Source organism: Falco cherrug, chromosome 9 (assembly GCF_023634085.1).
Source record: "Falco cherrug isolate bFalChe1 chromosome 9, bFalChe1.pri, whole genome shotgun sequence".
Taxonomy (NCBI): Eukaryota; Metazoa; Chordata; class Aves; order Falconiformes; family Falconidae; genus Falco; species Falco cherrug.
This window is the reverse complement of record NC_073705.1, coordinates 44,643,891-44,660,097: the sequence shown is the minus strand read 5'-3', so window position 1 is coordinate 44,660,097 and position 16,207 is coordinate 44,643,891. Positions and strand designations below refer to the sequence as shown.

The 16,207-nt window shown below is 38.0% G+C and overlaps 1 protein-coding gene across 8 annotated transcripts in view; it reads right to left on the bottom strand.

Moving 5' to 3' along the window:
- Positions 1 to 16,207, bottom strand: part of PARG (poly(ADP-ribose) glycohydrolase) — a 71,081-nt gene that overhangs the window by 40,461 nt on the left and 14,413 nt on the right. For all 8 annotated transcript variants that reach the window (XR_008733846.1, XM_055720499.1, XM_055720493.1 and 5 more), the window contains exon 8: positions 121 to 213. Coding sequence is in view for 7 of the 8 variants with exons in the window: in XM_055720499.1 (XP_055576474.1) it covers positions 121 to 213 (93 nt within the window). In the remaining variant the exon portion in view is untranslated. The remainder of the gene's footprint in view (positions 1 to 120; positions 214 to 16,207) is intronic.

Here is a 16,207-nt window from a genome sequence, read left to right as displayed (position 1 = left end):
AACACAAAACCTACAGCTTTTATTAAGAACATAACGTGATCCTGACATTTTGACCTTAGCCATTAGTTACAGTTTGAAGAGCAGCGGTCTGCCACAGAGCACTTAGCTGCGTTTACTTACCTGGGTGCAGATACTTGGGAGACAGAGCGCCAGCTTGACCATATCAGGAAGAATGGACTGGAACAAATGTTGAGCCTCTGCATCCTCAAGAACCTGTTACAAAGAAAGGAAAAAGGGAAAAAAAACCAAAACATCTCTTTTACATCAGAAATAATGATTGTACAAGAAGTTTGTGAAAGCAGGACCCATCCAAAAGAAATGAAAGAAAACCAAAAACGTCCTATTAGCCTCATGCAAACCTGCAGCATTTTTCACTGTACCACCTCACTACATTTTCCCTTGCAATAATCCTTTAACCAAAACACAGAAACAACTCTCAGAAGTTGCAGTTGAGAAAAACACGTCACCAAATACTGCATAAAGGAACCTTGAATAAGTTATCATTTGACTCTTTCCCCAACAATGAACCAAATTATCAACTTATAAAAATCACTACCTAACCACAAAAGTACTGGAACTATTTACTTCCCTTTCATATTCAGGTCAAAGTCCAAGACAAGTGCCTGTGCCATTCTCCTCTTAAGGACATAAGAAACACACTGCTGGGTCAGCTCAGTTGTCCTCTGCAGCAGCAAGAAGCTACGTAAGAAAGCACGCAAGCCTGGGCCCTTTCTGCTGCCCATCCCCACCACCTTCTTTCAAAAACTATAGCCATTGGGGCACATACCTTAAAGGGTGCAGCCTGCCTGGTCCCACACTCTGAAGTTGCAATCTTTTCAGCCTCTTCCTGTAAGACAGCTGATCCTATGACTATTTTAGCTGCCCCTCTCTACCTGCTCTAACATTCTTCCCACGGAGAGACCAGAATTGACAACGCTCAAAAAAATGGGCATACCAATGCTTCACAAGGCTTCTATACTCAAGACAAGTCATATCAAACCCTTCTTATACTATTCTCAATTCCCTTCCTATTGACATGTTTGGCTGCCGAAGTGTATCAAGTCAAGGTATTCAGAGAAAGTGCAGGGTATCTCTTCTAAAGTTGCAACTGCCAGTTTTGAGCTCAACATCACGTACCCAGTGTTTAGATGAACCCACACACCCCCTGCACCCCCATTTGTGTATCATACATATATTTTTAGAAAGTGCAAAAGGTTCTTTAGATGGCCAATACTCTCCTTGAAAAGCTAGGATAGGCACACAAACGGGAGACTGTAAAACGAAAACCAAAAAGCTGTGCAGCTGCAATATGCAAAATGGCACAAAAGCATGCCATAGCCTCCAAAGTCTCATGCTCTGCTGTACGAACAGGCTGAAGAAGGATGAAGGAAAGAAAAACACATTCTCCATCTTTCTGTGCAGTGGTGCAGTTTTTCCCCTGACCTAATCCAGGCACTAGATGTGACTGGCTGTTACGTTGGCATGCTGTGTTTAGGGCAAGAAGCAGAAAGAAGAGAACACACAACATGCACTAAAGCTGGGGAATGGAAGATGAAGATCACAATTTGGCCTCCCTCCTTCCCCTACAACCAGGGAGTCTGTATTTGAGACAAATACCTTCCAGCAGTTTCTAAATTAAAACCATTAAAATTCTGAAACTGTGGCTTTAAAATTATAGAATATTATTTTTCAATTAAAACTGGAAAATAATTGGATTTACTACCAATTTCACACAAAAACGTTAGCAGACAGAATGGATGGAACAGCATCAAGGTATTATCAGCTTCAGTCTCTGCAACACTTAAGGCTAATTGCGAAATCACATAAAGTGAGCTTTTTATTCATATAATTAAAGCTTTGTAATTCACAATCGAAAGTTTCACAGAGACTTCAGAATGTAAAAAAAAAAAAAAAGATACTGGCAATTGTCTTGAGAAGAGGAAAATACGATGCCTCCGATTCAAAGCATACTGTTCTCCATAAATGCCAAGCTGAAAATACTGTCTGAAGGCTAACAACTTCTGTTCTTCCAAGATCATTAAAATAACTATAGAAGTATCTCTGCTCTATTCCCTCCTGTTCCAAGTGATATAAAAGGGATAAGAGCACTCCGGAGATTAAAAAAAAACAAAACAAAACACAAACAAATGTTCAAAGGACGAACAACTTATGATAGGGAAGGGGGGAAAATAAAACAATCTCAATACCTACACAGTTACTTTCCACACATTATGTATGCTGCTCACAAAGACATACAAACAAGGTTTTAGTTCAAAATTTTAAATTGAAACAAGAACTTAGAACAGCAAACCTAGAAAACATGAAAAAACCCCTGAGATAATAGAGGAGGAATCCATGTAATATACAAAGTATTAGTGAAAGCCGATTTTTTTTTCAAGGTTAAAAAATGAACAAGATGCATATCTCTCTCTCCCCCTGCCCCCGTTCTTGGCCGTGTAGGTACCTGCGTATTTACACAGTACAAGTCAGATATTCAAAATTATGACCAAACCTTTAACACCATCTGCTCTAGCAGGAAACTTTGCTCTGTTCTTAGGCACAACGTTTTTAAGCGCCATGAAGTAACAAAATGAGCATTTAAAGGCTGGAATTTCAGATCTCAATACTAAAATGAATATGTAAGTTAAATCTAATCATAAGATGACATTTAACCTCAGATGTCTACCAGGCTGTCAAATTCTGATATTTTCTCCCCTTTGGGTAACACTTCCTCTTTTTTAAAGTTGACATATAAATAGTAGCTGCTATGCTTTGCTGACTGCCACAGACTATACAGTATCACTTATCTGGTGACACATTATGGCACTGGACTTTGTCACAGCTGTCAAGACTTCAACCTTTTCTTTATGCTTCTTTGAAAACAATATCATAATAGTATGAGACAATTTCTTCCCAAAACAGAAGCAGCTCAGCTCTGATGCAGAATGCATAACTACAAAGGTCACTTACACTCTGAAATTCTCCTTACCTTCCTAATGTACCAGAATATACTCTCCTCTCTACATTATTTCTATGCATGACTTTTACTAGACCTCCACTAACAAAAACTTCAAAATTTGGAGCTCTTAATGCCCAGAACTGTTCTCATTGGACTTCAGACAGATTATTCTTATATGTAAATGACAAATAAGCTGCCTTTTTCTTGAAAAGCCTTGGGTGCCATGAAAATCTTACTACACTTTCACAAGACCCAACAACTTCAAAAAGATGGTAACTGAGTTCACAGACCTTAACAAGAAACTCCTAACTCTGCATTGTTCTCTAATCAAACCATCCAGCAGCCTAAGCACCCTTGTTCTGAATACTCCCCTATTTAGGGAGAGATCTCCTAAATATTGTGGGGAAGCACATCAATAGTTCTCAAATTCAAACATAGCTTGTTTCTTCCTGGAAATGTTATGAATTCACAAAAGAGCTGCTGCAGTATGTAACCTAAGAACACTGTTGTTCAAGGACAGGTGCTGTTTGTTTCTTTAAAAGAAACCTCGCAACACTATCACCATCACAGACACACACACAAAAAAAAAAGAAGGCAAAAACCCCAAACAACCCCCCCAGCTTTCTCCCTAAAAATAACTCCTTGGGGAACTATACAGTCCTGTGCTTACCATTTATATCTGGAGACTATAACTCATTATTGAACAGTGACAGTAAGCCAGAAATATGTATCCCTTCTTGCTTTAAGTTTCTTTAAAATACTTAACGTAACTTGAGTCATGGCCACCTTCATGTAATAACAACTTACCCTTTCTGCCCATGAACTCTTCCTGCACAGCTAACATTCCAGCGAGGTTTTTATGAAAAAGAACACCTGCAAACCCTTGGCTGCTTGGCTCTTATCCTCTTTTGTCCACTAAACCAGCATGCCACCACAGTTTCAGCTTTGCAGACCAACCATATCAATGTATATTCTCAGCTATGCTCAGTGCAACACCACCTGGTTTTATCTGTGACCATCTTTTCAGACTTTGAAAGCAGCAAAAAAGAACACTATCATGGAAAGTAAAAGTATTCCAGGATGTGGAATGCTGACACCACAACTACATCTGGCAGACATCACACAACGCAAAGGCCAACCTGAGAGAACCTAGCAACAGCACAGAGCATACCTGGTCCCAGAACTGAATGAAGATTTATTTAGAAGGAAACTCTCTTCAGGAAGCAGTGACTTGTACTGATGTAAAATCCAGCCTAGAGTCACATTATGTATTTTACTTACTTGTAGCTGCTGAAAGAGGGATACGTCAGTCTATCCCCCCAGACACACACACACACCACGTTTCACCAGTTCCCATGTTCATCTGATAATTTCTTGAGATCCTTCAGCTTGCTAACGCTACAGGAAAATAACTTGGGGGGTGGGTGGTATCAGGCGGGATAGTCTTCCTCTGCATTAATAAATCAAACCAGCCTACCACAAAGTCATGCATTATTAGATGTTGCACAGGGTGGGTGGTAGGTGAAACAGAACCAGTCACGCCCCTTGCCAATGGGCTATAAAAGGCAGATACCAGTTGCAACTCTTCTCGCTGAAAAAGCGGTTAGAATGAAGCTGTTACAACAAGCACCTCACTTTGAAGTAAATCTAGTACTTTCTACTCTGAAGTAAATCTAGTAGAAGCATCTGTATTGATTCACTAAAGCGCTTTCAACTGCGTACAAGCTTCTTCAAGGCTACAACTCTGTAAACGTTAAGAGAGACCACTGGATTTCCATTTGTTAAAAACTAACATCTGTTTTATAACTTCAGAGAAATTCTAAAATATGAAATGGTTATCAACAATTTTTGATAAAGGAAAATACATCAAGTATCATAGCAACTTTGTTTGTAAACAACTGATCAGTTTCTCCTTTCCTTATTATGCAAACATGTCCTTTGCAGCTTCCTTCAGGATTTGAAATAAAACCAAAACATATTGTTGACTTTCTTCACAGTCCTCCAATCGTGCAAAAAAGTTATTTAGGAATTAAATAAAAGCAGGGGTTATGCCCCAAGGGAAAAGTATATGGAAGCAGAGTTGCAAAGCATGACTTGCCTTTTGCTAAAGAAATCACTCTGTGATTTCAACAGTATTTGCAACTAGAGCGACTGATTAAATGAACATGACTTAGGGCTCCAATTCTTAAGATGCAAACAGCTCAGCGAGCTGTTGCAGAGGTAAGAGCTCTTGGTGAAACCTGCATTGCAATTTTGCAAAATGAACATTTATACTGCAGCAAAGAGGCCTGACTAAACATGGTCATAAGTAATGGCATCTTGTCACTATAAACCAGTCCTCCAAAATGTAATGAACAAGTATGCCTGACAGTCCTAATAAGAAGGATCTGAAGCAGCATGGGGTGATAGTGATGGTAGAGAGTTTATATCTAAATCTGACAGCTCATCAAACCAAACAAACTGCACATAGAGAACACAAATTTGGACAGCTCTATCTATCTCATGGGAAGGTAGAGTCATCACACCAACAGGCAACCAGCATGCTACGACAGCAATGGCTTAATGTTTTCAATTTGTTTGGTTTTATTTCCCCGTATTAACTTTTCTGGCAGGACAAGAACCAACTGAACCATGTTCTTAAGGATGAAGGGGAAGACCAGAGTGCTTCCTTCAGACTTTGTGTTTTTTATTTCCTAATTCTAACAAATTTTGACCTGACATTCTCCTTCCCAGCTGCCATAATGCCTCATGCACTTCAAATCACTTTGTTTCAGTTTATAAGTGCCCTGTACCATGTTACTATACTGAACTGCCTTTCCAGTAGCAGCTTTCCTAATTACTTTAATCATATGGTTAGAGGTGGTAACAGCCTCCTAACTAATTAAACAAGCTGCATAACTTCTGTACTTTATTCATAGTACATTCATTCTCCTAATTTCAGGAACAATTTTTTTCTTTCTTCGCTATCTTCTGATTGTCTCAAAAAATATCTCTGTATACTTTTACAGGGCATTAAGATCCACATGATGAATACTTCCACACTGAAAAACCTGGTTGCAAATAGAGGCAGACATAACATCATTACTGAACCTCCCTCAAGTCTGCAATTCAACAAAAATAATGAAGACAGATACATGAACAAAGCAATACTATTCACATTCCCCCAAAGAGAAAGATTTGCTCGGTGCCATATGCAAGGAATATGCAGGAGGAACATATCACGAGATCTAGGACAACTTGGAATGTTCTCCAGAAAAAGTTGATTGGCTTTTGTAATTTTGCAATTTTGGTGAAGATAATAGGGAAAGCAAAAAAAAAATGAAAAAAGTAAAAAATTGTTTTGGGAAACAAAGACAACAGGAACTTGTGTTTGAAGGCTTTGTTTCTTTGTAAGACTGTTAACAGTCACGTTCTACCTGTAAGTATTTAAAATGCTGCTTTTTTCATTCAGTACATAGACCCTATCTCCCTTCCAAAGGCTCCCATTTCACAGTTAAATGAGATGTAGAATAGTGCAAGAGCACAACTGAACTAGTTACAAGACATTGGTTCTTAAGCACTTTTGGATAATGTTAATTTTAATTTAGCTCTTTTTTGTTTTTTTAAAGTGTATTTCACAGAACTTTCCAGGCATCCTGAAGCATCCCCCTCACCATTCCCTTCCAGCTAAGGCTTTCCTTTGAGATGACATACAAAAACTTGAGCATACTTAAGCAGTCACAATATGCGGGTGCTCCTTTACTGCACTAAGCCATGTTGTCTTTTCTCTTTCTTCCAGAGCACCCTGTACTTACTTACTTGTTCTCCTGCCTCATACAGAAGCTACATACTTTTTATTTGCTGTTTAACACCTAAATTTGGTGGAGTCTAGATCCATGATTAGAACTACAACAGTGCCAATAAAACAACCAAGGCACTGTTTACAACATTTAAGTCTTACCTGAAAATAAACCAATGTCAGACTGCCAAACTACTCCCCCTTCTTCCCCTAATCCTTGTCATAAGTGCTTTTAAACATTATAGAATCCTAAAGGCAGACTTTCTCAATCTGTTATCTGGAACAGCTGGAAGAAGAAAAAAAAAATAATGAAAGAAGCCTAAATAAGTCCTTATCAGGTGACTAATGTATTTAAATTAAAACACACACACAAAAAAAAGCCTTCACTAAGTCATACCCTCTACAAAGCGTTTTCCTCTGGACAGGGAGTAGCTGAATTCTGCTTAAACATACCATGCCACAACTATCAATGTAGCTGGTACACAGAGAGGGACACTAGGCTGCAACCCACTAACTTGTGTATGCCTATGTAAAACAGCTTCTTTGTCATGTCAAATATTACACATATAAACAAGATTGAAACCTAGAGGCAAGGAGTGGGGTAGGGGGGATTTTAGTTCCCATTTTATTAAGTTAATAGCACCCAAAACTGCAGAAAGAATACTCTCATCTGCCTCCTTTAGTTCCCTTACAAAACCAATTCAATAGAACACACTTAGCTGTCAAATCCATCCCATTTCTTCAGCACTCGTCTGATTAGAAACCAAAGGAAGGACAAAGTAATCTTTGGAGGGAAAAAGGAAAAAACAGATAACGCTGGATTATGCAGAGAAGAATCTTATTTGAGAAGAAGAATGCTTCTGACATTTATCAAAACCACAAACTGACACTTCAAAAGGAAAACAGAAGACAGCTTACAAGGCAGAGGTTAATTCATGTTTAATTTTTTTTCCCCACTAAAGGCTCATTCACGTCTTCTGCCAATCCAACCCTGGAATGATTTCTCAGGTGTATCATCCCTAACAGCTGCAGCTTTGTTCTCAAACCTTTTCAACATTCTAAATAAAATCAGAGAGAAAAACATGTATTTATTTTTCCATCTCCTCTTCATGGGTTTAGAAGCCCAGTTTATACTTCCAAGGCACTGGAAATCTAACCTCAATCATTTCCATTACCAGTGAAACCTCAGTCCTGATTCTCTACAGGCCACCAATAGACTCTACCTGTACGCTCTTGCAAAGCGACTCTAGCATGACTAGAAGCATAACAACCATTTCCAAAGCACTGATAGAGTCCTGGAAAGAAAAATCAAATACTGCTTTCTAAATACTTTCTGGATACTCTCGGGAAGTACAAAGTAGTGGAAAGGACAATGACCTTGTTTCTACAGCAGGGTTGTAACACAAGGAGGAGGAAAAAGCATCTATCATCTGACTGACACACTAAAGGTGAAAACGATCCCTTTCCAGGTTCATTCAAAACTTACATTTCTAAACACAGTACGGGGGGGGGGGGGGGGGGGCGGGGGGGGGGAGAGATTAAATTCTGCTATCATTTAAGAAACTTCTGCTAGGAAGCATAAAGTAGAAACATTTGAAAGCCATCAGATATTTAACTACAACTTTTTTCAACCGCTTTGGAAATCAATAACCTTGGCACCAAAAGTTTCATGAGACACCACAGCTATTGCCCTTACAAAACTATTTTCTTTAACATTACAAAAAAAGTCCAGCACAGGCAGAAGGGAAAAAAGAAGGATCAACTAAAAACAACACAACACTGTAGTTTTCAACAAATCTATAAACTGCTTTTTGCTTGACTCAAAATCACAAATATCTTGAGGAAAACATCCAGTAATTCAGATTATATTGGCCAGATAAGAACCTCAGGCCATCTCCAGGGTACACACACTGCCACCTTTGCAAACCTGCTCTTTAAAGAATGCATGGCAACTATTAATAAACTCTGCATGGAAGCAATATAAACAAATTCAGTTTTTAAGATTAAAAAGGAGGAGAAAAAATGAGGAATATAGTTATAATACACTTCATTTACACTTTCACAGTCATTCTAACAATGGCAATGCCTCTTTATCCTTTCCCTGGTTCCACGTACACTTTTTCAGAGTGCTTCTCTTGAAAGCTTTGACCAGTGTTTTTTATTCTAACTACTCCAGGCATAAAACCAAAACAAAACCCACTGAAGGCATAAAGCAGCTAAGGAAAGCCACCACAACCAAAAGGAGGAGCTTCTCTTAAGTCATTTGGGATAGACAGGTGACCACATGAAAATAATGATTTACACATAATCCAATGGAAGCAAAGAAATCTGTCCATGAGCCCCCAGCCCCCAAAACAAACAAAAAAAAAACCCAAACAAAAAAAGCAAACACCAGAAGATTACTTTTAAAAACACAACCTTTACATTTACTAGCTTTTTTCCCCTCTGTTTTTTGAAACGGGAATGTTCTCAATACAGTGAAAACTATGGAAGAGATCCTCAGGATGTATCTTTATATCGTCCCAAAGCATCAAGCATGCACAAACACTTAAGACACAATGTAATTACAACTCTACAGCTGGTATGTGTATATACCCCTTTCCCTGGTAGTTCTGAGTCAACAGTCTGATGCAATAGGCATTGCAATGGTGCTTACAAAACACCACTTGAAAGATACTCAACTGTTTTGCTGAGAAAGTACAGAAAACTAACAATAAGCTTGTAATTCAGTACTCAATGCTATTTCTCTGCTACAACACTTAGCTTCTAATGTTTTGAACGTGTACAAGATGCATATTGCCCCCACCCTAGAAAAGTTCACATTTTGTTCAATATGGGGATAAATTCCTTTCTGCTGCTGTGAAAAGAAAACCCTTCACGGCACACTCAAAAGACCTTTCAGTTTAGATTTTAAAAAGGTAATCTGATGTAATGAAAATTGTTTGAAGACATCTGGACTAAAATGAATCCAGCATGAAGCAATGGATAGGCTATTTTCAGCCTTGGGGCATTTTGTTTCTTGCTTAAAAGCCTACGTTTGTAGGCTGACATCTTTGTACAACACTCACTTCTGTTAGTACTGTCTAGACAATTATAAAAATGATTTATCAAAAACCCAGTCACCAGAACAATTTGGTACCTTAAAATTCCTTCTCTTCCAGTATCACCGATTACAGCAATCATTTTTTCAAGCAGGTCATTCAAACAACAGAACATACAGGAAAGACTGACATGGTTCATAAGACCTGCTAGGAGACAAGACTGCAGTAAAGCCTTTTAGAACATAAAAATCTCCCAAGATATGCACATACTTAACAGTAGCAGGTATTCTTAAGCAGTTAAGTCTTTTTGAAATAAGCGAAAATCCAGAGCTCAACTGTAATCCAACCAGACTATGCTATAGTCGCATCAGCTTCAGATGATGCATTTACCGTCTTTTTTTTTAGATGAAAAATTGAAATAATGGTAAAAAAAGAGAAGTATGATTTCCAAAATTGTCCAGGTAATTTCAAAAATTTCTTAAGGTTATTAAGTTTAAAGTTATTAAGTTAAGGTTATTAAGGTTCAGACCACACACACACACTTAAAGTCTGTGTGGTTCTGTGGCTGTTTGAAATCTTGCAATTGAAGTACAGCACTTCGTTGACAAGACCGTTCTTAACGTCATTCAAAACAGCTCAGTGATACCAAAACACAACCAATTCTTCTTGGAGAAGCAGCAGATATACTGCCAAATTTTGCACATCTGATTTTTCTGCTCAGTTCTTACACATTTCATGTGCTCAGTCTTAACTCAATTACTCGCCTCTGACACATTTTCTGAAAGTACCAAAGGCCAAACGTGCCAGTATATTACATAGTAACATACGTTCAAATGAGAAACTATAGTCTGCCAAAAGAGTGCACTAAGCATATTCTGTAGATATTATCCCAGGTTTTCCTAGGTTTATGCCACACTTCAGCAATTCAGTAAGACACATTTGTTAGGAATAATTAAAATAAATAGAAGAAAACTGATATTTCACTGAAAAACTAAGTGCAAAGCATTGACTAACAGTAACAAGACTCATTGTAGTATGCTCCACCACTCCTCACTTCAAGAATAATCTCTTACATTCTGGAATCTGCTCAGAACACCTGTGGTAGAAAAAGTGATACCTTAGAAAGTGTGTGCACATATCCATATGAATATTGCTAGGCCAAAATTTAAATAGTAGGGATCTGTGCAAATGAAAAATAATTTCTACTACAATAATTATCTTCAATTTTGTTTTTTTAAAAAAAGGAAAACAGACTTTTGGAAGAGCAAAACACCTGTAATAAAGCTGTGTAGTATTCATGGAAAATACATAAAGTTTTTCTAATTTAATTTACATATTTGTCTTGCATATTATATATCAAGTGTATGTATTTCTAAATGGTATTTATGGAAAATTCAAAAATGGTATTAAGTGAGTTTCTAGAAATTTACAGTCGACACTTGCACATAAAAGCAGACAGTAACTAAGCCTCACGTCCTGACTGCTCCAGACTTTTTTAAAAGGATCTAGCATCCAGAAGTATGACTGTCATGCAAGTTTTAATGGAAAGAAGCAGGGAGAAATAGGACTCCTTTTCTAATCCTGTTTCAAAACTAACGACAGCTGTAATTGTAAGACAAACATTTTTAATAGCCCATATTTTATATCATGTGAAAGCATAACTAAAGGGTAAATAAAAATAGCAATATATTCCTTCAGCTTGACAACTGACCTGTTTTCTGGCTACACAGCTTTTTATCAGATTTTTGGATAAGCTGAGAATTGTGCCCTACCAAAAAACCCACAAACAAACAAACCACCAAAAAACCCAGCTAGCAGCCAGTTTGGAGGCTAAAAACATTGAACTTATGCTTGACTGGAAAAGGAGAAAAAAAGCACAGATAAAATGGTCTGGTACATTCTTCCTTCATGCTGAAGGTTCTTCTCTGCAATTAAGTATGGACAGGAGGAGAAGAGACTGGTCTTTTTTAAAGAACACGATCATGTTTCTTTCAACCTCTTGGATAAACCCAAATGTCAAAGTTATTCAGCTTCTTTCATAACACAGAAGGATTTCCTGATGCTGAATTTATAAGGAAATCAACAGCAAATATGCACATCCTGGACATTAAACAGATTGACCGGCTTCAAACAGCTTTCCCAACAGACAAAAAGACCACAAGACATCCATAAGCCGACACACACATGCTTTTTTCCTACACTAAACCCCAAATCTTATAGTTGGAAACTGAGTGTTATACAGTGGAGAAGATGACAGCATCTTTGTAAAGATATCGACAGCATATCGCCCCTTTAAGTCTTCCTGCTTACGTCAAGTAGGCACCAAGGGTTTCAAGTTCTGCAGAGAGCTGAAAAAACAAAATTTAAAAGGCCTAAGTGCCTTCAAGTGATGTTCATTTGTCCTCCTAAAAGAAGCTAGCATATAGATCCCCATGCCTTTCTGTCAGCAACGTCTCATATTGGTACTACACCACAATGGGGGTACTACACCACAATGGGGCCCACGTGACAAGGCCACTTCTGCCTCTCAACTTCAATCCAGCAGTTGTAAGAATGTAAACACGGACAAAAGCTCATGAAAGCCCATCAACAAAAGGTGCCCAGAAAAGTTAACAGCACAAAAAAACAAGCAATCAGCAGCACTTCCTCACAACACTTTTGCTTGCAGTGATCAGTTTCAGAAATCTCCAGAATCTGTCACAGTATCTGTGTAGATGTCAATGGGATTTTTCTGCCAGCAATTTCTCCAAATCCCTTCAGAACCTGGTGTAAAGCCATAGCATCCTCTACATGCCCAGACAAGGAGTTCCACAGCCTTTCATTCAGTATCTAAACAATTACTTGCTTTTGCCTGGTTTTGAAATCCTTACCTGATAGGAACACTCCTCTGGTGTTCTTTAACTGTTGTACTGAAGAATGAACACTCATTTCCTCTTCACCCTCTCCTACATATATTTTGGACACCGCTGTTATACCCATTCCTCACTCCTCTCAACTAAAATGAAAAGATGAAACACTCCTAGCTTATTCAGATATTCCTCACACGGGAAGTATTACATACCTTTACACCATTCCCGACTCCTCTCGTTCTATATTCTCCATTTCACAGACAAACTTTCCACCAAGATGATCAAGCTCAAAGAGTCCAGACAAACATAAAAGTAGTTATGGATACAACGTGAATATCTACAAGATTTATTGTGATCCATTTTCAGATGACTCACAGCTCCTCAGACACCCACTGACTATGCAACACAGATTTACCTAAACGCCAATCTTCAGTCTGTGCTTCTTAAGAGATTGGCAATCAAACCTCTACCTGAACTATTTGCAATTTCCAAAACATGAGTAATCATCAGGTATCACAGTTTTCCTTTTAATGACACCCCCGAGTACTGCATTTAATCCTTTTCAGCTCTGAACAGCGTACAGATATTAACTCACAAATTAACATTTTAAACACAAGTATTTGGGGAATCCTAAATGCTAACAGTCCTGCATACATGAGTCACTCTTCCGGCTTTGCATACACCAAAAAGCAGCAAGAGTAGCTAAAACTCAGATGACTAGATCTGATTATTTCTTTTTATTGAAGTGTATCAGGAAAGCCTGTAACTTCGATAACTTGCAAGTAAGACTTGAAAAGCATATGAGCCTTATTCCTTAGTTTTCCTGCACTAAAATGATGTACATGCTATAGTTCTTCTCTATGCGTCAAAGGAGTTTAGAAGACTGAAATTAATCCACGTGAGAAATAAAAGCCCCCATTGTTGTTTTGGTGCCTGCAGAGCTCCTTTTTGCCACTTTCAGTGTCCTACATATTTTTTCAGTAGATTTGTTATTAACTGAAGTACTGCTGCTAAATCTCACAAGTTCTAGATGGGACCAAGTAACTCGGTTTGATACAGCTCTACTGTGAAGACAAAAATGTTTAAGTTGCGAAGCTGTTCACCAACTGATTCACCTCAAAAGAACTTAGATTTTAATGACAGAGGTTCTATATCATGAAGGTTTCCAAAGCTTCACAACATAAATCCTGCTGACTAAAGTTCTTGTATACTATGCAACTAAAACTGGATTTAAAAGAAGGAGGACCTTTAAAGAAAGTTATGCACTGCTTATACGATGTCATGTCATTTTCAGATTTAAGCACTCCTCTGTTCCTGAAAGAGCAGGGCAGATGCAAGCAGTAAGAGGAAGAGTTCATAAAACAACATTAACAAGAATTACGTTTAAGCTCTGAGAGATTTTAAAGCAATATGATAAAAACAAAACATGTCCAGAACAAACAGGCCCCATCTAGAGCGGCAGACCATGCGACTGTCTTAACTGATAAAGCCTTACTTCTCCCCTTAAATAAAGTTGATGTTGCAGATTAGCCTAAGACACAGGCCTTGAACAACCTCACTTTTTTTTCTCCACACACTTGGGAAAAAGCAAAAGAATTTACTCTTGCCTGGAAATGGAAGGGCAAATCTACAAGAAAGAAAAATAAAAACTATTACAGTATGTAGCGCTGTTGATGAAAAACATGTAATAAATTCCCAGCCTATCATCATTCACACCAATAAAGCTCATCTACAACACACTGTGGGTCCAGAGACAGCTCCATCCAGAGCTGTTTCTTCTCCTTTCCTTTTCTGTTGGTTAACTCTTTCCTGCCTGGCTTCTACATAAGTTCTGGAGAAACAGATGCAGGGATAATTTCCAAGTGACAAAAATTTTGCAAGTAAGAAGAAAAATGTTAGCACTAATAATTTTCATCCACTAAGTAATAACTTGAATAAATCCTAAGCCTCTTTGCAAATATTAACAAACAGATGGCAAAACAAATCAACACAACTGTGGAAATTCTGTAGAGGACAACCAAAACCATCAGACATCTGAGGCAAACCACTAAGAGCTTTACGTACATTACTGTTTCTTTTCAAAAACTCATGGTACCCATCAAAAAAACTCGAAGCTTCCAAACTTACTTCACACTACAAATAGGAATTTTACTTCCACACATTAACTGGCATCCAAAAGAATCTTTTTAAAATAATAAGGGCTCCCTCTTCTGACAACACTTGGAACAAACTGTAAAGCTAGTCAGCCCGTACATGTCAGGGGATGCTGTTTTGGAAAAAAAGCCTGGCTCACATACATGACATTTATTTCCCATTAGTTAAGAAAGCTGAAAGTGTTTGAATCTTTATTCTATCTATATCTAAAGGAAAATAAACTTAAGTCAAATAAACCTGTAATTATTGTTAAGATAAGAAAACTGATTTAAATCCTACTTGTAAGATTCAGAAGTAATGTATATTTTTAATGTGTAACTTGGAAAGAAACTACCTAAAATAGGAAACACAATGTAAGACTGATATGAAAGCATAGAACAGATATTAATTTTAATAATAATGTGAGCTGTGTCCAGAATCAGAAGATAAAATAACAAACGGTCCTTTATAATTTATGAAGCACAGACCTACTGAAGTAGTATCTGAATACAGTGGTCTCAAATCAATAGACACCATTAATTTGTGGACCCAGCTCCCTTCTAAATTAGACAACAAAATTCTTGGTTAAGAAATGCATTGGAAGTCAATAGTGTCCAAGAATGTAAATAGATGAGGATGACACTCTGCTTTCATCTTTTTTGTTTAACATATATTTGTGACTATTTCTCCCTCTGCTGAGCTGCTCCTCCTCCTTTTGGGCTGATTACTCAAGCCAGCTTTCCTTTCAACCAACCCTCTCAACTTTTGCTGAGCAAAAGTCACCTGAAACAGTTCCCCTGTTCCCTCAAAACCGTAAGATAAACAAGAAAATACAAATGCCAATGGTAGACTCCTGAACATTAACTGTGAAATGTATTAACCTCAAAAGCCACATTTCATTACAGTGTATTTAGGTCATTTCCACAGAAGATCTCAACTTCTAACTCAACAGCTACTCACTTAAACAAGGCATCTGCTTTCAAAGCCTGTTTTTAGTCTGTCTATTTACAAAACTTGAGTTCAGACATCCCTTCGTAACAGAAAAGATTTAAACATCTCCCTACAAGATGTATTCCCTCTGTATGTTCTGTTCACTGAACACATTCAATAAACAGAGCCACAGTAAAATCTTGCTTCTGTGGTCTACAAGGAGCCACCGTCATATAGCGCTTCACTATTCTTTATTTAATATACTGCTGCACACTCTTCACCTTGGTCTAAAATTCATGTTTTGAAACAGCTCTCCCCACTTCACCTGGGAGCCTCACAAGTAAGATATCATTCCCAGGTGACAGAAATTTCCTTTTGACTCTCAGTGAAGGACTGATGCCCAATATTATAGTTTATTTTCCTATTGTTCCTCTCTTCTCTGGAGAGAGCTGAGATTACTTACTCTCCCTGGCAGATGACCTCTGAATCTGATTATCCACAGTTTCGGAACTCCCAA